The sequence below is a fragment of the Coloeus monedula genome (assembly GCF_965178545.1).
Source record: "Coloeus monedula genome assembly, chromosome: 31".
Lineage (NCBI taxonomy): Eukaryota > Metazoa > Chordata > Aves > Passeriformes > Corvidae > Coloeus > Coloeus monedula.
Window position 1 is genome coordinate 524236 of NC_138811.1, and position 19915 is coordinate 544150.

Genomic DNA, 19915 nt, shown 5'->3' on the forward strand with positions numbered 1-19915 from the left:
CCCCCAGTTTCTCCCCCAGTTTCCCCAGTTTCTCCCCGTTTTTCCCCATTTCCCCCAGTTTTTCCCCATTTTTCCCCATTTTCCCCCAGTTTTTCCCCATTTTTCCCCCGTTCCTCCCCGTTTTTCCTCATTTCTCCCCATTTCTTCCTGTTTCTCCCCCAGTTTCCCCTCGTTTCTCCCCGTTTTTCCCCGTTTTCCCCAGTTTTTCCCCATTTTCCTCATTTCTCCCTGTTTCTCCCCAGTTTCCCCCATTTTTCCCCATTTCTCCCCAGCTTCTCCCCCAGTTTTTCCCCATTTTTCCTCATTTCTCCCCGTTTTTCCTCATTTCTCCCCATTTCTCCCTGTTTTTCCCCAGTTTTTCCCCGTTTCTCCCCCAGTTTCTCCCCCAGTTTTTCCCCATTTTTCCTCATTTCTCCCCGTTTTTCCTCATTTCTCCCTGTTTCTCCCTGTTTCTCCCCCAGTTTCCCCCCGTTTCTCCCCAGTTTCCCCCAGTTTTTCCCCATTTCTCTCCCCATTTCTCCCCATTTCTCCATTTTCCCCGTTTCTCCCCATTTCTCCCTGTTTCTCCCCCAGTTTCTCCCCATTTCTCCCCGTTTTTCCCCATTTCTCCCCATTTCTCTCCCCATTTCTCCCTGTTTTTCCCCATTTCTCCCCCATTTTCCCCCCGTTTCTCCCCATTTCTCCCTGTTTCCCCCATTTTCCCCCCGTTTCTCCCCATTTCTCCCCATTTTTCCCAGTTTCTCCCCATTTCTCCCTGTTTCTCCCAGTTTCTCCCCCAGTTTCTCCCCGTTTTTCCCCATTTCTCCCCGTTTCTCTCCCCATTTCTCCCCGTTTCTCTCCCCATTTCTCCCCGTTTCTCTCCCCATTTCTCCCCGTTTCTCCCCATTTCTCCCCGTTTCTCCCTGTTTCTCCCCCAGTTTCCCCCAGTTTCTCCCAGTTTCTCCCCATTTTCCCCGTTTCTTCCCCAGTTTCTCCCCATTTCTCCCCGTTTCTCCCCATTTCTCCCCCATTTTCCCCCCGTTTCTCCCCATTTCTCCCCGTTTTTCCCCATTTTTCCCCATTTCTCCCCCCGTTTCTCCCCATTTCCCCCCGTTTCTCCCCGTTTTTCCCCCCGTTTTTCCCCATTTTCCCCCCGTTTCCCCCCGTTTTTCCCCATTTCTCCCCCATTTCCCCCCGTTTCCCCTCACCATGCCGTGCAGGGTCTCGGGAGCGCCCTTGACGGCCGCCAGGTATCGGATTTCTCCGGAGGCGTTTTCCAGGGACGCCAGCACCGCCATCCTCTTCAGGGCACTGGAGAAATGAAAGCGCTGGTGAATTCTCATTCCCGGAGTTTTTAGACTCCTCGGGAAAACTTTCTCATCTGGAAACAAAGGAAATCGGGAAATCCTGAAAGGGGGTGCTGGGAAAAGGGGGAATGGGGGGAAAGGGGGAGGGGGATCGGTTCAAAGGGAATTCTGGGGGGTTCGGGGGAAATTCGGCCAGAATTGGGGATCATTTAAGGGGAATTCAGGATGATTCAGGGGGAATTCCAAATAATTTAAGGGGAATTCAGGATAATTCAGGGGGAATTCCAAATAATTTAAGGGGAATTCAGGATAATTCAGGGGGAATTGCAGGTATTTGAGGGGGAATTCAGATTAATTCACATGGAATTCAGATAATTCAGGTGGAATTCAAATAATTCAGGGGGAATTCCAGATATTTAAGGGAAAATTCGGGATAATGCAGGTGGAATTCCAGATATTTAAGGGGAATTCAGGATAATTCAGGTGGAATTCCAGATATTTGAGGGAAAATTCAGGATAATTCACATGGAATTCCAGATATTTGAGGGGGAATTCAGATTAATTCAGGTGGAATTCAGATAATTCAGGTGGAACTGGGGATAAGTCAGGTGGAATTCAGGATAATTCAGGTGGAATTCCAGCTAATTCACATGGAATTCCAGCTAATTCACATGGAATTCCAGATATTTGAGGGGGAATTCAGGATAATTCAGGTGGAATTCCAGCTAATTCACATGGAATTCCAGATATTTGAGGGGGAATTCAGGATAATTCAGGTGGAATTCCAGATATTTGAGGGGGAATTCAGATTAATTCAGGTGGAATTCCAGATATTGGAGGGGAAATTCAAGGTAATTCCGGTAGAATTCCAGATATTTAAGGGGAATTCAGGATAATTCAGGGGGAATTGCAGATATTTGAGGGGTAATTCAGATTAATTCAGGTGGAACTGGGGATAAGTCAGGTGGAATTCAGGATAATTCAGGTGGAATTCCAGCTAATTCACATGGAATTCCAGGTATTTGAGGGGGAAGTCAGATTAATTCACGTGGAATTCCAAATATTTGAGGGAAAATTCAGGATAATTCAGGTGGAATTTAGGATAATTCAGGTGGAATTCCAGATATTTGAGGGAAAATTAAGGATAATTCAGGTGGAATTCTGAGTAATTTAGGTGGAATTCAGCAGGAATTCAGTGGGAATTTCAGATAATTTGGTGGCACTCCAGGGAATTCAGGTGGAATTCCGGATAATTTAGGTGGAATCCAAGTGGAATTCCGGATAATTCAGGAAATTGAGGAGAATCCACGGAATCCAGGCGGAATTCTGGGGGAACTCAAAATAATCCCATGGAATTCAGGCGGAATTCTGTGCAATTTAGGGGGATTTTGGGGGCAGTTCAGGTCAATACAGGGAATCTGCTGGAATTCAGCATAATTTCTATGGAATTCGGAAGAATTCCGGTGGAACTGAGGAGGAATTTGGGATAATTCAGGTGGAATTCAGGGTAACCCACAACAGCCTGAGTTTCACGGGATCCATGGATAAAGGTTCATGGAAAATTCCCGTCCTAAGATGCGGAAAACCCCACAATTTACGGAAAACTCTGGAATTCTGCTGCCCCTCAGGGAAGCAGAACCAGGAATTCCAGCTTGTGGAATAAGCCAGGAGGGAACTCACTCCTTCCAGAGGAACTTTTTAGGGCTCAAACCCCCGCTGGGAGCTGATTTCCACTCAAATCCCCAATTTCCACACCTGATTTCCCCCAAATTTGATGGGAGGGGGGAGGAGAGGGAAGGGCGAAAACCCCCCCGAACCACAGGGAAAATCTGGAATTCTGCCACCTTGAAAACGGGAATTTTTGAGCTCGGCGCGGCTTTTCCCGCCTGGAAGAGCCCAGAATTCCAAGGAAAAAGCAGGATTTGGGATTTACCTTTGGTCAGGGTCCAATCGACGGCCGTCAGCATCGCCTTTTCCAGAGGGTCCCCCACGATTGTCCCGTCCTCCAGCTGCACCAGGGAGTGGCAGCAGGCGATGGCCCGGTGAGTTTCCAGCGGGATTTCCGACACCGGCAGCAGCTCCTTCCCTTCCCTGAGGAGAACGGGACGGGCCCAGGTCAGTCCCAAAGGGGTTTCCAGCATGGAAATGCCGGGAAATGGAGGTGGGGGGAAAAGGGGAAAATTCCGTAAAATCTTCACAAAATGCGGCCAACAAAAAAAAAAAAGAATCCACGCACCCCCCAAAAAAATTGTCACCAAAAAATGGTCACAAAATCCTCAGGGAATTCTACAAAAATCCTCAGAAGATCCTCAGAAAAAATCCCACAAAAATATCCCAAAATCCCCTCACAAAAATATCCCAAAATCCCCTCACAAAATCCCACAAAATCCTCAGGGAATTCTACAAAAATCCTCAGAAAATCCTCATAAAAATCCCACAAAATCCCCTCACAAAATCCTCACAAAAATCTCACAAAATCCTCTCACAAAATCCCACACAATCCTCATAAAAATCCCATAAAATCCCCTCACAAAATCCCACAAAAATATCACAAAATCTCCTCACAAAGTCCTCACAAAAATGTCCCAAAATCCCCTCACAAAATCCTCACAAAAATCTCACAAAATCCTCTCACAAAATCCTCATAAAAATCCCATAAAATCCCCTCACAAAATCCCACCAAAATATCACAAAATCTCCTCACAAAAATCCCACAAAAAATCCCACAAAATTCCTCAAAATCCCACAAAATCCTCACAAAAAATCCGACACCGGCAGCAGCTCCTTCCCTTCCCTGAGGAGAACGGGACGGGCCCAGGTCAGTCCCAAAGGGGTTTCCAGCATGGAAATGCCGGGAAATGGAGGTGGGGGGAAAAGGGGAAAATTCCGTAAAATCTTCACAAAATGCGGCCAACAAAAAAAAAAAAGAATCCACGCACCCCCCAAAAAAATTGTCACCAAAAAATGGTCACAAAATCCTCAGGGAATTCTACAAAAATCCTCAGAAGATCCTCAGAAAAAATCCCACAAAAATATCCCAAAATCCCCTCACAAAAATATCCCAAAATCCCCTCACAAAATCCCACAAAATCCTCAGGGAATTCTACAAAAATCCTCAGAAAATCCTCATAAAAATCCCACAAAATCCCCTCACAAAATCCTCACAAAAATCTCACAAAATCCTCTCACAAAATCCCACACAATCCTCATAAAAATCCCATAAAATCCCCTCACAAAATCCCACAAAAATATCACAAAATCTCCTCACAAAGTCCTCACAAAAATGTCCCAAAATCCCCTCACAAAATCCTCACAAAAATCTCACAAAATCCTCTCACAAAATCCTCATAAAAATCCCATAAAATCCCCTCACAAAATCCCACCAAAATATCACAAAATCTCCTCACAAAAATCCCACAAAAAATCCCACAAAATTCCTCAAAATCCCACAAAATCCTCACAAAAAATCTGACACCGGCAGCAGCTCCTTCCCCTCCCTGAGGAGAACGGGACGGGCCCAGGTCAGTCCCAAAGGGGTTTCCAGCATGGAAATGCCGGGAAATGGAGGGGGGGAGGAAAGGGGAAAATTCCGTAAGATCTTCACAAAATCCGGCCACAAAAAAAAATGGTCGTTAAATCCTCAGGGAATTCTACAAAAAACCTCAGAAAATCCTCACAAAAAATCCCACAAAATCCCCTCACAAAATCCTCACAAAAATGTCCCAAAATCCTCTCACAAAATCCCACACAATCCTCATAAAAATCCCACAAAGTCCCCTCACAAAATCCGGCCACAAAAATATCACAAAATCCTCACAAAAATGTCCCACAAAATCCCCTCACAAAATCCTCACAAAAATGTCCCACAAAATCCCCTCACAAAATCCCACAAAAATATCCCAAAATCCCCTCACAAAAATCTCACAAAATCCTCTCACAAAATCCCACACAATCCTCATAAAAATCCCACAAAATCCCCTCACAAAATCCCACCAAAATATCACAAAATCCCCTCACAAAAATCTCACTAAATCCTCTCACAAAATCCCACACAATCCTCATAAAAATCCCATAAAATTCCCTCACAAAATCCCACCAAAATATCACAAAATCTCCTCACAAAATCCCACAAAATAATCCCACAAAATCCTCACAAAAAAATCCGACACCGGCAGCAGCTCCTTCCCTTCCCTGAGGAGAACGGGACGGGCCCAGGTCAGTCCCAAAGGGGTTTCCAGCATGGAAATGCCGGGAAATGGAGGTGGGGGGAAAAGGGGAAAATTCCGTAAAATCTTCACAAAATGCGGCCAACAAAAAAAAAAAAGAATCCACGCACCCCCCAAAAAAATTGTCACCAAAAAATGGTCACAAAATCCTCAGGGAATTCTACAAAAATCCTCAGAAGATCCTCAGAAAAAAATCCCACCAAAATATCCCAAAATCCCCTCACAAAATCCCACAAAATCCTCAGGGAATTCTACAAAAATCCTCACAAAAAATCCTCACAAAAAATCCCACAAAATCCTCAGGTAATTCTACAAAATCCCCTCACAAAATCCTCACAAAAAATGCCATAAAATCCCCTCACAAAATCCCACAAAAATGTTCCAAAATCCTCCCACAAAATCCTCATAAAAATCTCACAAAATCCCCTCACCAAATCCCACAAAAAATCCTCACAAAAATCCCACAAAATCCTCACAAAAAATCCTCACAAAATCCTCAGGGAATTCTACAAAAATCCTCAGAAAATCCTCACAAAAATCCCACAAAATCCCCTCACAAAATCCCACAAAAAATCCTCACCAAAAAACCCACAAAATCCTCAGGGAATTCTACAAATATCCTCAGAAAATCCCACAAAAATATCCCAAAATCCCCTCAAAACATCCTCACAAAATCTCCCAAAATCGCCCCCCTGCCAAATCCTCAGAAAAACCCCAAAAAAATCCCACAAAATCCTCATAACATTCCAAAAAAATCCTCACAAAAAATCCCACAAAATCTTCCCCAAAAAATCCTCACAAAATCCCACAGAAAATCCTCTCAAAAAATCCTCAAAATTCACACAAAATTCCCCCCAAATCCTCACCAAAAATCCCACAAAACCCTCAGAAAAAATGCCCCAAAATCCTCACAAAAATCCTCACCAAAATCCCACAAAATCCTCTCAAAAAAGCCCACAAAATCCTCACCAAAAATTCCACAAAATCCCACAAAATCCTCACAAAAATCCTCACCAAAAAATCCCACAAAATAATCCCATAAAAATCCCACAAAACCCTCACAAAAAATTCCACAAAATCCCCAAAAAACTTCACAAAACCCTCACAAAAATCCCACAAAATCCTCTCAAAAATCCCACAAAAAACCTCACCAAAAACCTCACCAAAATCCCACAAAATCCCGGGATTTTTCATTTCCTGGCAGGATTTTGTGAGGATTCTGGGGGGATTTTGTCCTTCCGGCCCGTTCCAGCCCCCTCCCTTCCCCTCTTCCCAGCGGGAATTCCGGGATCGGGACCCACCTGAGCCCGGCCACCCCTCGCACCACGAGGTGGTCGCTGGTCAAGGTCCCGGTTTTGTCAAAGCAGCAAACCTGGACCTTCCCGGCAAACGGGATCCGGAAGGGCTCCGTGCAGTAAACGTCTGGAAAAGCGGGAAAAAGCGGGAATTTCGGAGGGAATCCATGAGGGAATCAGCGCGGGCTGGGAGCGGCCAGGAGGGGTCAGAGGAGAGGAGGGGTTTGGGGAGGGATGGGGAGGGGAAAACCGGAGGGAAAATGGGAAAAATGGGAGGGGAAATGGGGAAATGGGAGGGGAAAATGGGAAAATGGGAAAAATGGGAGGGGAAATGGGAAAAATGGGAGGGGAAATGGGGAAATGGGAAAAATGGGAGGGGAAATGGGAGGGGAAAATGGGAGGGAAAATGGGAAAAATGGGAGGGGAAATGGGGAAATGGGAGGGGAAAATGGGAAAAATGGGAGGGAAAATGGGGAAATGGGAGGGAAAATGGGAAAAATGGGAGGGGAAAATGGGAGGGGAAAACAGCGGGAAAATAGGAAGGGAAAATGGGAAAAATGGGAGGGGAAATGGGAAAAATGGGAGGGAAAATGGGAAAAATGGGAGGGAAAATGGGGAAATGGGAGGGAAAATGGGAAAAATGGGAGGGGAAATGGGGAAATGGGCGGGGAAAATGGGAGGGAAAATGGGGAAAATGGGAGGGGAAATGGGGAAATGGGAGGGGAAAATGGGAAAAATGGGAGGGGAAAACAGCGGGAAAATAGGAAGGGAAAATGGGAAAAATGGGAGGGGAAATGGGAAAAATGGGAGGGAAAATGGGGAAATGGGAGGGGAAAATGGGAAAAATGGGAGGGAAAATGGGGAAATGGGAGGGAAAATGGGGAAAATGGGAGGGGAAAACAGCGGGAAAATGGGAAAAATGGGAAGGAAAACAGAGAGAAAATGGGAAGGGAAAATGGGAAAAATGGGAGGAAAAATGGGATGAAAAATAGGAGGGGAAATGGGAAAAATGGGAGGGGAAAATGGGAGGGAAAATGGGGACAGAAAATGGGAAAAATGGGAGGGGAAAATGGGAAAATGGGAGGGGAAAATGGGGGAATGGGGAAAATGGGAAAGGAAAATGGGAAAAAATGGGAGGGAAAATGGGAAAAGTGGGAAGGGAGAATGGCAAAATGGGAAAGGCAAATGGGAAAAATGGGAGGGGTAAATGGGAAAATGGGAAGGGAGAATGGAAAAAATGGGAGGGGAAAATGGGAAAAATGGGAGGGGAAATGGGAGGGAAAGAACGGGAAAAATGGGAAGGGAAAATTAGGAGGGAAAGAATGGGAAGGGAAAAAATGGGAAAGAAAAATCAGGGGGAAAAAATCGGGAGGAAATATTTGGGAATAAAAAATTGGGAGGAAAACTTGGGAGGAAAAGAACGGGAAGGAAGGAATGTGAGGGAAAAAACGGGAAGGAAAAACAGGAAGGGAAGAAGTGGGAGGGGGAGAAAAGGAGGGAAAATTGGGAAAACAAAGGGAAGGGGAAAAAGGGGAAAGAAATAAAAACAGGAAGGGGAAATTCTTCCAGGGCTGGACCAGCCCAAGATCCTCTGGGAATCCCATCCCCAACCACCAGGATCAAGGAGTCCTTCCCAAAACGGCCGGGGATCCCTCCCGCTCCCAAATCCCTGGGGAATTCTCACAGAGCTTGGCCAGGGCGATCAGGGAGGTGTTGACGGCCAGGGAGAGCTCGATGGGCAGCTCCGGAGGCACCACGGACGTCAGGATCAGGGCACATTCCAGGAAAAGCCGGTACTGGTTCCGCCGGGGATCCTTGGTGCCTTGGGAATGGGGGAAAAATGGGATCAAGGGGAAACAACGGGGTCAGGGTCAGAGGGGATCCTTGGTGCCTTGGGAATCCGGGAGAAACGGGATCAGGGTCAGGGAAAAACGGGATCAGGGTCAGGGAAAAATGGGATTAAGGGGAAAAAAATGGGATCAGGGTCAGAGGGGATCCTTGGTGCCTTGGGAATCCGGGAGAAATGGGATCAGGGTCAGGGAAAAACGGGATCAGGGTCAGGGAAAAATGGGATTAAGAGGAAACAACGGGGTCAGGGTCAGGGAAAAATGGGATTAAGGGAAAACAACGGGGTCAGGGTCAGAGGGGATCCTTGGTGCCTCGGGAATCGGGGAAAAATGGGATCAAGGGGAAACAACGGGGTCAGGGTCAGAGGGGATCCTTGGTGCCTTGGGAATCGGGGAGAAACGGGATCAGGGTCAGGGAAAAACGGGATCAGGGTCAGGGAAAAATGGGATTAAGGGGAAACAACGGGGTCAGGGTCAGAGGGGATCCTTGGTGCCTTGGGAATCGGGGAGAAATGGGATCAGGGTCAGGGAGAAACGGGGTCAGGATCAGGGAAAAACAGGGTCAGGATCAGAGAAAAAATGGGATTAAGGGGAAAAAATGGGGTCAGGGTCAGGGAGAAATGGGGTCAGGATCAGGGAAAAATGGGATTAAGGGGAAAAAATGGGGTCAGGGTCAGAGGGGATCCTTGGTGCCTTGGGAATCTGGGAGAAACGGGATCAGGGTCAGGGAGAAACGGGATTAAGGGGAAAAAACGGGGTCAGGGTCAGGGAGAAATGGGGTCAGGATCAGGGAAAAATGGGATTAAGGGGAAAAAACGGGGTCAGGGTCAGGGAAGAATGGGATCAGGGTCAGGGAAAAAATGGGGTCAGGGAAAAACGGGGTCAGGGAAAAACGGGGTCAGGGGGGATCCTTGGTGCCTTGGGAATCGGGAGAAATGGGGTCAGGATCAGGGAGAAACGGGATCAGGGACAGAGAAAAACGGGATTAAGGGGAAAAAAATGGGGTCAGGGAAAAATGGGGTCAGGATCAGAGAAAAAATGGAATTAAGGGGAAAAAACGGGGTCAGGGTCAGAGGGGATCCTTGGTGCCTTGGGAATCCGGGAGAAACGGGATCAGGGTCAGGGAAAAATGGGGTCAGGGTCAGGGAAAAAATGGGATTAAGAGGAAAAAAATGGGATCAGGGTCAGAGGGGATCCTTGGTGCCTTGGGAATCCGGGAGAAACGGGATCAGCGTCAGGGAAAAACGGGACCAGGGTCAGGGAAAAAACAGGACCAGAGTCAGGGAAAAATGGGGTCAGGGGGGATCCTTGGTACCTTGGGAATGAGGGGAAAAAACAGGATCAGGGAAAAATGGGATCAGGATCGGGGGGGATCCTCGGCTCCTTTGGAATGAGGGGAGGAACAGGAATTTCCTCTGCATCCCGAGGAGGAACAGGAAGGGGCTCGGCCTCCCCAAAATCTTTGGGATCAGTCCTTGTCCTTCCCAAAATCTTTGGGATCAGTCCTTGTCCCTCCCAAAATCTTTGGGATCAGTCCTTGTCCTCCCCAAAATCTCTGGGATCAGTCCTTGTCCCTCCCAAAATCTCTGGGATCAGTCCTTGTCCCTCCCAAAATCTTTGGGATCAGTCCTTGTCCTTCCCAAAATCTCTGGGATCAGTCCTTGTCCTTCCCAAAATCTTCGGGATCCGACTCCCAACCTTCCCACAAACTTTGGGATCAGCCCTGCCCCACCCTCCCCACAAACTCTGGGATCTGATTCCCAACTTCCCCCCCCCAAAACTCCGGGACAAATCCCTTCCCAAGCCCCGCCCCGCTGCCGGAATTCCCGCGATTCCCGGGATTCCCACCCTGGATCCAGACGTAGGCGGCGGCGGCGATGGCGAAGACGAGGAGGAAGAGGATGAAGATGAAGGTCTCCAGGTTGTTGGCCGTGACCCTCTTCACTCCGAACAGGATCGTCCGGAGCAGCTTTCCCTGGAAAAGGAGCCCTCAGCGCCCGCCCTGGAATGCCTGAGCCCCCAGTTCCCTGGAATTCCCAGGAATTCCCGGGAATTCCCGGCTCACCTGGGAGGTGTTGAAGCCGGTGCGGAGGGCGTAGGCCAAGCACCCGTTATCCGTGGCTGGGGGGGGGAAATGCCGAGTAAATCCCGAGAAATTCCCAGGAAATCCCGCAGGGAATTCCCTGGGAATCCCCCCAGAAAAATCCCTGAAGAAATCCTCCAGGAAATCCTGAGGGAATTCCAGGGAATTCAGGGCAAGAATTCCAGGGAATTTTGGGGCAGGAATTTGGGGAATTTGGGGCAGGAATTCCAGGGAATTTGGGGCAGGAATTTGAGGATTTTGGGATGGGAATTCCAGGTAATTTGGGGCAGGAATTTGGGGATTTCAGGATGGCAATTCCAGGGAATTTGGGGCAGGAATTCCAGGAATCGCTCACGTTGGAGGCTGAGGGAGGAACTGGGGTGGGGGGGTGGCCCTGTGGGGATCCCAGGGAATTCCGGGATGGGAATTCTGGGGCATTTTGGGGTTGGGAATTGGGGAATTGGGGGAATTCAGGGAATTGGGGGGATTCAGGGAATTGGGGGGATTCAGGGAATTGGGGGGGATTCAGGGAATTGGGGATTCAGGGACTTGGGGGGGATTCAGGAATTCAGGGAATGGGGGATTCAGGGAATTGGGGGGATTCAGGAATTCAGGGAATGGGGAATTCAGGGAATTCAGGGATTCAGGGAATGGGGAATTCAGGGAATGGGGAATTCAGGGAATGGGGAATTCAGGGAATGGGGAATTCAGGGAATGGGGGATTCAGGGGCTCAAGGATTCAGGGGCTCAGGGAATTCAGGGATTCAGGAATTCAGGGAATGGGGGATTCAGGGATTCAGGGGTTCAGGGAATGGGGGATTCAGGGAATGGGGGATTCAGGGAATGGGGGATTCAGGGATCCAGGGAATTCAGGGATTCAGGGAATGGCGGTTTCAGGGATCCAGGGGATTCAGGGATTCAGGGGATTCAGGGATTCAGGGAATTCAGGGGTTCAGGGGATTCAGGGATTCAGGGGTTCAGGGAATGGGGGATTCAGGGAATGGGGGATTCAGGGAATGGGGGATTCAGGGATCCAGGGAATTCAGGGATTCAGGGAATGGCGGTTTCAGGGATCCAGGGGATTCAGGGATCCAGGGACTCAGGGATTCAGGGGTTCAGGGATTCAGGGGTTCAGGGAATGGCGGTTTCAGGGATCCAGGGATTCAGGGGTTCAGGGAACGGGGGATGCAGGGGCTCACGCCGGAGGCCGGAGGCGGCGCGCTGGGGCGGGATGTGCTGGATGACGCGCGTGCCCCCGAACAGGACGTGCAGCCGCCCGTCCGCACCCAGGTCCAGCGGCTGCTCCGGCCGCCGGCCCTCCACCGGCTCCTGGGGGCACACGGGGCGGGAGTGACCACTGACCACCCACTGACCACCCACTGACCACCCACTGCCCACTGCCCTCCACCGGCTCCTGGGGGCACACGGGGCGGGAGTGACCACTGACCACACACTGACCACCCACTGACCACCCACGGACCACCCACGGACCACCCACGGACCACCCACGGACCACTGACCACCCACTGACCACCCACTGCCCACTGCCCTCCACTGGCTCCTGGGGGCACACGGGGCGGGAGTGACCACTGACCACCCACTGCCCACCCACTGCTGACCACGGACCACTGACCACCCACTGCCCACCCACTGCCCACTGACCACCCACTGCCCACCCACTGACCACTGACCACCCACTGACCACCCACTGCTGACCACGGACCACTGACCGACCACTGACCACCCACTGACCACTGATCACCCACTGCCCACCCACTGCCCACTGACCACCCACTGCCCACCCACTGCTGACCACTGACCACCCACTGCCCACTGCCCACCCACCACTGCCCACCCACTCGCTGACCACTGCCCACCCACTGCCCATTGACTGCTGACCACTGACCACTCGCTGACCACTGACCACTCGCTGACCACTGAGCACTCACTGCCCCTCCCCCCTTTCCCTTGACCCTCTCCCCTCCCCTTTGACCCTTTCTCCTCCCTCCCATTTTCCCCCCACTTTTCTCATTTCCTTTCCCATTTTTCCCCATTTTTCCCCCCATTCCCAGATCTTCATCTGGGGCACGGACTCCCCGCTCAGCACAGCCGCACCCATTCCCATTTTTCCCCATTTCTCCCCATTTTTTTCCCCATTTTTTCCCTCCACTTTTCCTCCACTTTCCCTATTTTCCCCCCCATTTTCCCCCCCATTTTTTCCCCATTTTCCCCTGATTTTTCCCCCACTTTTCCCCATTTTTTCCCCCATTTTTCCCACTTTCCCCCCATTTTTTCCCCACCTTCATCTGGGGCACAGACTCCCCACTCAGCACAGCCTCGTCCATTCCCATTTTCCCCCTCATTTTTTCCCCCATTTTTCCCCCAATTTTTTCCACACTTCTCCCTAGTTTTTTCCCCATTTTTTCCCTCCACTTTCCCCATTTTTCCCCCCATTTTTTCCCCATTTTTCCCCCGATTTTTTTCCCCACTTTTACTTCTTTTTTTCCCCTGATTTTTCCCATTTTTCCCCCCATTTTTTCCCCACTTTTCCCTATTTTTTTCCCCATTTTTCCCACTTTCCCCCATTTTTCCCCACCTTCATCTGGGGCACGGACTCCCCGTTCAGCACAGCCCATTTTTCCCCCGATTTTTCCCCCACTTTTCCCTTTTTTTTCCCCCACTTTCCCCTATTTTTTTCCTATTTTTTCCCCATTTTTTCCCCATTTTCCCCACCTTCATCTGGGGCATGGACTCCCCGCTCAGCACAGCCCATTTTTCCCATTTTTCCCCCGATTTTTTCCCCACTTTTCCCTATTTTTCCCCCCATTTTCCCCCCACTTTTACCTATTTTTTTCCCCACTTTTCCCCCCACTTTTCCCTATTTTTCCCCCACTTTTCCCTATTTTTTTCCCCCATTTTCCCCACCTTCATCTGGGGCATGGACTCCCTGCTCAGCACAGCCCATTTTTCCCATTTTTCCCCGATTTTTTCCCCACTTTTACCTATTTTTTTCCCCACTTTTCCCCCGATTTTTCCCCCACTTTTCCCTATTTTTTTCCCCATTTTTCCCACTTTCCCCACCTTCATCTGGGGCACGGACTCCCTGCTCAGCACGGCCTCGCCCATTCCCATTTTTCCCCATTTTTCCCCCACTTTTCCCTATTTTTTCCCCCACTTTTCCCTATTTTTTTCCCCCACTTTTCCCCCGATTTTCCCCCCACTTTTCCCTATTTTTTTCCCTATTTTTTCCCCATTTTTTCCCCATTTTCCCCACCTTCATCTGGGGCATGGACTCCCTGCTCAGCACAGCCCATTTTTCCCATTTTTCCCCCGATTTTTCCCCCGATTTTTTCCCCACTTTTCCCTATTTTCCCCCCACTTTTCCCTATTTTTTCCCCCCATTTTTTCCCCATTTTCCCCATTTTTTCCCCATTTTCCCCACCTTCATCTGGGGCACGGACTCCCCGGTCAGCATGGCCTCGTCCACGACGCAGCGGCCTCGCAGCAGCAGGAGGTCACAGGGCACCAGGTTCTCCTGGGGGGAGCGTCCTGCCGGCAGAAATTCCCCAAATTCCCCAAATTCCCCAAATTCCCAACATCTCCCACACCCAAAAACCTCCATTTTCCCGTTTTTCCCGCTCCAAAACCTCCCCTTCCCTGCTTTTCCCCCCCATTTTTCCAGCCCCGCTCCCGTGGGAAAAGGTTGGAGGCTGGAGGAAGGGAAAGGTGGGGAAAAAAAGCAAAAAAAGCAAAGCAGCCCCCGGAATTCCTGGAATTTTGGGCAATTTTGGGAATTGCCGCCTTTGAATGCTGGGAATTGATGGTGGAAAAGCAGGAAATGCCAGGGAAAAAAGGGAAAATCCTGGAAATAAAACCCCGAGGTCACCCCAGCGGCTGCCAGAATTCCTCAAATCCCAGCGAGAATTCCCAGGGCATTTCCCTGGAAATGGGAATTGAAACCCTCAAAATTCGACTTCATTCCAACAAAGCCGAGGGGGGAAATTCCCGCTTTTAGGGCGTTTTCCATGGGAATTCCCATTTGAAGGGAGTTTTCCATAAAAATTCCCGGGTTTAGGGAGGTTTTCCATGGGAATTCCCATTTTTAGGGAGGTTTTCCTGCTTTTTGGGAGTTTTCCATAAAAATTCCTGGTTTTCAGGAGTTTCCTGTGGGAATTCCCATTTTTAGGGAGATTTTCCGTAAAAATTCTGGTTTTTAAGGTTTTCCATGGGAATTCCCCATTTTAGGGAGATTTTCCATGGGAATTCTCATTTTCAGGGAGGTTTTTCCATAAAAATTCCCATTTTCAGGGAGTTTTTCCATAAAAATTCCCGGTTTTAGGGAGGTTTTCCATAAAAATCCCCATTTTCAGGGAGCTTTTCCATGGGAATTCCCATTTTTAGGGAAGTTTTCAGTGGAAATTCCCATTTTTAGGGAGGTTTTTCTCTGGGAATTCCCATTTTCAGGGAGTATTCCATAGGAATTCCCATTTTTAAGGCCATTTTCCATAGGAATTCCCATTTTCAGGGAGGTTTTCCGTGGAAATTCCCATTTTTAGGGAGGTTTTCCATAGGAATTCCCATTTTTAAGGCCATTTCCCATGGAATTCCCATTTTCAAGGCCATTTTCCATGGGAATTCCCATTTTTAAGGCCATTTTCCATGGAATTCCCATTTTCAAGGCCATTTTCCCATGGAATTCCCATTTTCAAGGCCATTTTCCATAGGAATTCCCATTTTCAAGGCCATTTTCCATAGGAATTCCCATTTTTAAGGCCATTTTCCCATGGAATTCCCATTTTTAAGGCCATTTTCCATGGAATTCCCATTTTTAAGGCCATTTTCCATGGAATTCCCATTTTTAAGGCCATTTTCCCATGGAATTCCCATTTTCAAGGCCGTTTTCCATAGGAATTCCCATTTTTAAGGCCATTTTCCATGGAATTCCCATTTTTAAGGCCGTTTTCCCATGGAATTCCCATTTTTAAGGCCATTTTCCCATGGGAATTCCCATTTTTAAGGCCATTTTCCATGGAATTCCCATTTTTAAGGCCATTTTCCCATGGAATTCCCATTTTCAGGGAGGTTTTCCGTGGAAATTCCCATTTTTAGGGAGGTTTTCCATAGGAATTCCCATTTTCAAGGCCATTTTCCATGGAATTCCCATTTTCAAGGCCATTTCCCATGGAATTCCCATTTTTAAGGCCGTTTTCCCATGGAATTCCCATTTTCAAGGCCATTTTCCATGGGAATTCCCATTTTTAAGGCCATTTTCCATGGAATTCCCATTTTCAAGGCCATTTTCCCATGGAATTCCCATTTTCAAGGCCATTTTCCATGGGAATTCCCATTTTTAAGGCCATTTTCCATGGAATTCCCATTTTCAAGGCCATTTTCCCATGGAATTCCCATTTTCAAGGCCATTTTCCATAGGAATTCCCATTTTCAAGGCCATTTTCCATAGGAATTCCCATTTTTAAGGCCATTTTCCCATGGAATTCCCATTTTTAAGGCCATTTTCCATGGAATTCCCATTTTTAAGGACATTTTCCATGGAATTCCCATTTTTAAGGCCATTTTCCCATGGAATTCCCATTTTCAAGGCTGTTTTCCATAGGAATTCCCATTTTTAAGGCCATTTTCCATGGAATTCCCATTTTTAAGGCCGTTTTCCCATGGAATTCCCATTTTTAAGGCCATTTTCCCATGGGAATTCCCATTTTTAAGGCCATTTTCCATGGAATTCCCATTTTTAAGGCCATTTTCCCATGGAATTCCCATTTTCAGGGAGGTTTTCCGTGGAAATTCCCATTTTTAGGGAGGTTTTCCATAGGAATTCCCATTTTCAAGGCCATTTTCCATGGAATTCCCATTTTCAAGGCCATTTCCCATGGAATTCCCATTTTTAAGGCCGTTTTCCCATGGAATTCCCATTTTCAAGGCCATTTTCCATGGGAATTCCCATTTTCAATGCCATTTTCCCATGGAATTCCCATTTTTAAGGCCATTTTCCCCTGGAATTCCCATTTTCAGGGAGGTTTTCCGTGGAAATTCCCATTTTTAGGGCCATTTTCCATAGGAATTCCCATTTTCAAGGCCGTTTTCCCATGGAATTCCCATTTTTAAGGCCGTTTTCCATGGAATTCCCATTTTTAAGGCCATTTCCCATGGAATTCCCATTTTTAAGGCCATTTCCCATGGAATTCCCATTTTTAAGGCCATTTCCCATGGAATTCCCATTTTTAAGGCCATTTTCCATAGGAATTCCCATTTTTAAGGCCATTTTCCATGGAATTCCCATTTTTAAGGACATTTTCCATGGAATTCCCATTTTTAAGGCCATTTTCCCATGGAATTCCCATTTTCAAGGCTGTTTTCCATAGGAATTCCCATTTTTAAGGCCATTTTCCATGGAATTCCCATTTTTAAGGCCGTTTTCCCATGGAATTCCCATTTTTAAGGCCATTTTCCCATGGGAATTCCCATTTTTAAGGCCATTTTCCATGGAATTCCCATTTTTAAGGCCATTTTCCCATGGAATTCCCATTTTCAGGGAGGTTTTCCGTGGAAATTCCCATTTTTAGGGAGGTTTTCCATAGGAATTCCCATTTTCAAGGCCATTTTCCATGGAATTCCCATTTTCAAGGCCATTTCCCATGGAATTCCCATTTTTAAGGCCGTTTTCCCATGGAATTCCCATTTTCAAGGCCATTTTCCATGGGAATTCCCATTTTCAATGCCATTTTCCCATGGAATTCCCATTTTTAAGGCCATTTTCCCCTGGAATTCCCATTTTCAGGGAGGTTTTCCGTGGAAATTCCCATTTTTAGGGCCATTTTCCATAGGAATTCCCATTTTCAAGGCCGTTTTCCCATGGAATTCCCATTTTTAAGGCCGTTTTCCATGGAATTCCCATTTTTAAGGCCATTTCCCATGGAATTCCCATTTTTAAGGCCATTTCCCATGGAATTCCCATTTTTAAGGCCATTTCCCATGGAATTCCCATTTTTAAGGCCATTTTCCATGGAATTCCCATTTTCAAGGCCATTTCCCCTGGAATTCCCATTTTTAAGGCCGTTTTCCCCTGGAATTCCCATTTTCAAGGCCATTTCCCATGGAATTCCCATTTTTAAGGCCATTTCCCATGGAATTCCCATTTTCAAGGCCATTTTCCATGGAATTCCCATTTTTAAGGCCATTTTCCATGGAATTCCCATTTTCAAGGCCGTTTTCCCATGGAATTCCCATTTTTAAGGCCATTTTCCATGGGAATTCCCTTTTTCAAGGCCATTTCCCATGGAATTCCCATTTTTAAGGCCATTTTCCATAGGAATTCCCATTTTTAAGGCCATTTCCCATGGAATTCCCATTTTCAAGGCCATTTTCCCATAGGAATTCCCATTTTTAAGGCCATTTTCCCATGGAATTCCCATTTTCAAGGCCATTTTCCATGGAATTCCCATTTTCAAGGCCATTTTCCATAGGAATTCCCATTTTCAAGGCCATTTTCCATAGTAATTCCCATTTTTAAGGCCATTTCCCATGGAATTCCCATTTTCAAGGCCGTTTTCCCATGGAATTCCCATTTTTAAGGCCGTTTTCCAAAGGAATTCCCATTTTTAAGGCCATTTTCCATGGAATTCCCATTTTTAAGGCCATTTCCCATGGAATTCCCATTTTCAAGGCCATTTTCCATGGAATTCCCATTTTCAAGGCCGTTTTCCCGTGGAATTCCCATTTTTAAGGCCGTTTTCCCGTGGAATTCCCATTTTTAAGGCCATTTCCCATGGAATTCCCATTTTTAAGGCCATTTTCCATGGAATTCCCATTTTTAAGGCCGTTTTCCCGTGGAATTCTCATTTTCAAGGCCATTTTCCCATGGAATTCCCATTTTCAAGGCCATTTTCCCATGGAATTCCCATTTTTAAGGCCATTTTCCATGGAATTCCCATTTTTAAGGACATTTTCCCAGGGAATTCCCGGTACCGATGGAGACGACGTCCCCCGGGACGATTTCGTCGCTGGAAATCACGCGCCACTTCCGGCTCCTGTAGACCTGGAATTCCCAAAAAAAAAGAAATCCCCGGAATCAGCGGGAAAGGAGCAGGAAAAGGAGGAGAAAAGGGGCAGAATCCCCTTAAAAATCCCAGGTTTGGGGACGGAATCAGCGGGAAAACAACGGGAAAAGGGGAAATGAATGAGGGAAACCCCCCGAAAATCCCAGGAAAGGCAAAAATCCGGAAAAAAAAAAAAATCCCAATTTTTTGGGATGGAATCGATGGGAAAATGATGGGAAAAGGGAGAAGAAAGGGGTTAAACCCCCCCAAAAATCCCAATTTTGGCATGGAATTGGTGGGAAAATGATGGAAAAGGGGAAAATAAAGGATTTAAGCACAAAAAAATCCAATTTGGGGGATGGAAAGGGCAGGAAAACAACAGAAAAAGGGTGAAAAAAGGTAAAAAACCCCCAAATCCCAAACTTGGGATGGAATAGATGGAAAAATGATGGGAAAAAAGGAAAAGAAAGGATTCAAACCCAAGAAAATCCCAATTTTTGGGATGAAATCAACGGGAAAACGATGGGAAAAGGGAAAATAAACAGGTTAAACAAAAAAACCCCAAATTTTGGGATGGAACAGATGGAAAAACAATGGAAAAAGGGAAAAGAAATGGGTTAAAACCCCCAAAATCCCAAATATTGGGACGAAATCAATGGGAAAACAACAGCAAAAGGCCCAAATTCCCCCCAAAAATCCCCGAATTTGGGAATTTTGGGATCCTTTTCCTGGGTTTTAGTCCTGATTTTTAGCAGGATTCGGCATTTTGGGATCTTTTCCCTGGGTTTTATTCCCATTTTTTAGCAGAATTGGGAATTCTCCCTGGTTTTATTCCCAATTTTTAGCAGGATTGGGCATTTTGGGATCCTTTTCCCAGGTTTTATTCCCAACTTTTAGCAGGACTGGGAATTTTGGGATCTTTCCCCGGGTCCATTCCCGATTTTTCCCAGAAATGGGCATTTTGGGATCCTTTTCCTGGGTTCTATTCCCGACTTTTCCCAGCACTGTTCATTCTGCCATCCCTCCCCCGGCGTTATTCCCGATTTTTCCCAGGATTCGGCATTTTGGGATCCTTTTCTTGGGTTTTAGTCCTGATTTTTCCCAGAAATGCGAATTTTGGCATC

The 19915-nt window shown here is 47.2% G+C and overlaps 1 protein-coding gene across 3 annotated transcripts in view; it reads right to left on the reverse strand.

Annotated features, from left to right (window-relative positions):
- The window catches only part of ATP13A1 (ATPase 13A1), a 48531-nt gene that overhangs the window by 17828 nt on the left and 10788 nt on the right, over nt 1-19915 (reverse strand). For all 3 annotated transcript variants that reach the window (XM_082299355.1, XM_082299356.1, XM_082299354.1), the window contains exons 6-14: nt 18721-18790; nt 14180-14286; nt 11937-12066; nt 10720-10775; nt 10503-10629; nt 8492-8629; nt 6814-6934; nt 3220-3377; nt 1188-1360 (exon numbers count right to left, since the gene is read on the reverse strand). In XM_082299355.1, the coding sequence (XP_082155481.1) occupies nt 1188-1360; nt 3220-3377; nt 6814-6934; nt 8492-8629; nt 10503-10629; nt 10720-10775; nt 11937-12066; nt 14180-14286; nt 18721-18790 (1080 nt within the window). The remainder of the gene's footprint in view (nt 1-1187; nt 1361-3219; nt 3378-6813; nt 6935-8491; nt 8630-10502; nt 10630-10719; nt 10776-11936; nt 12067-14179; nt 14287-18720; nt 18791-19915) is intronic.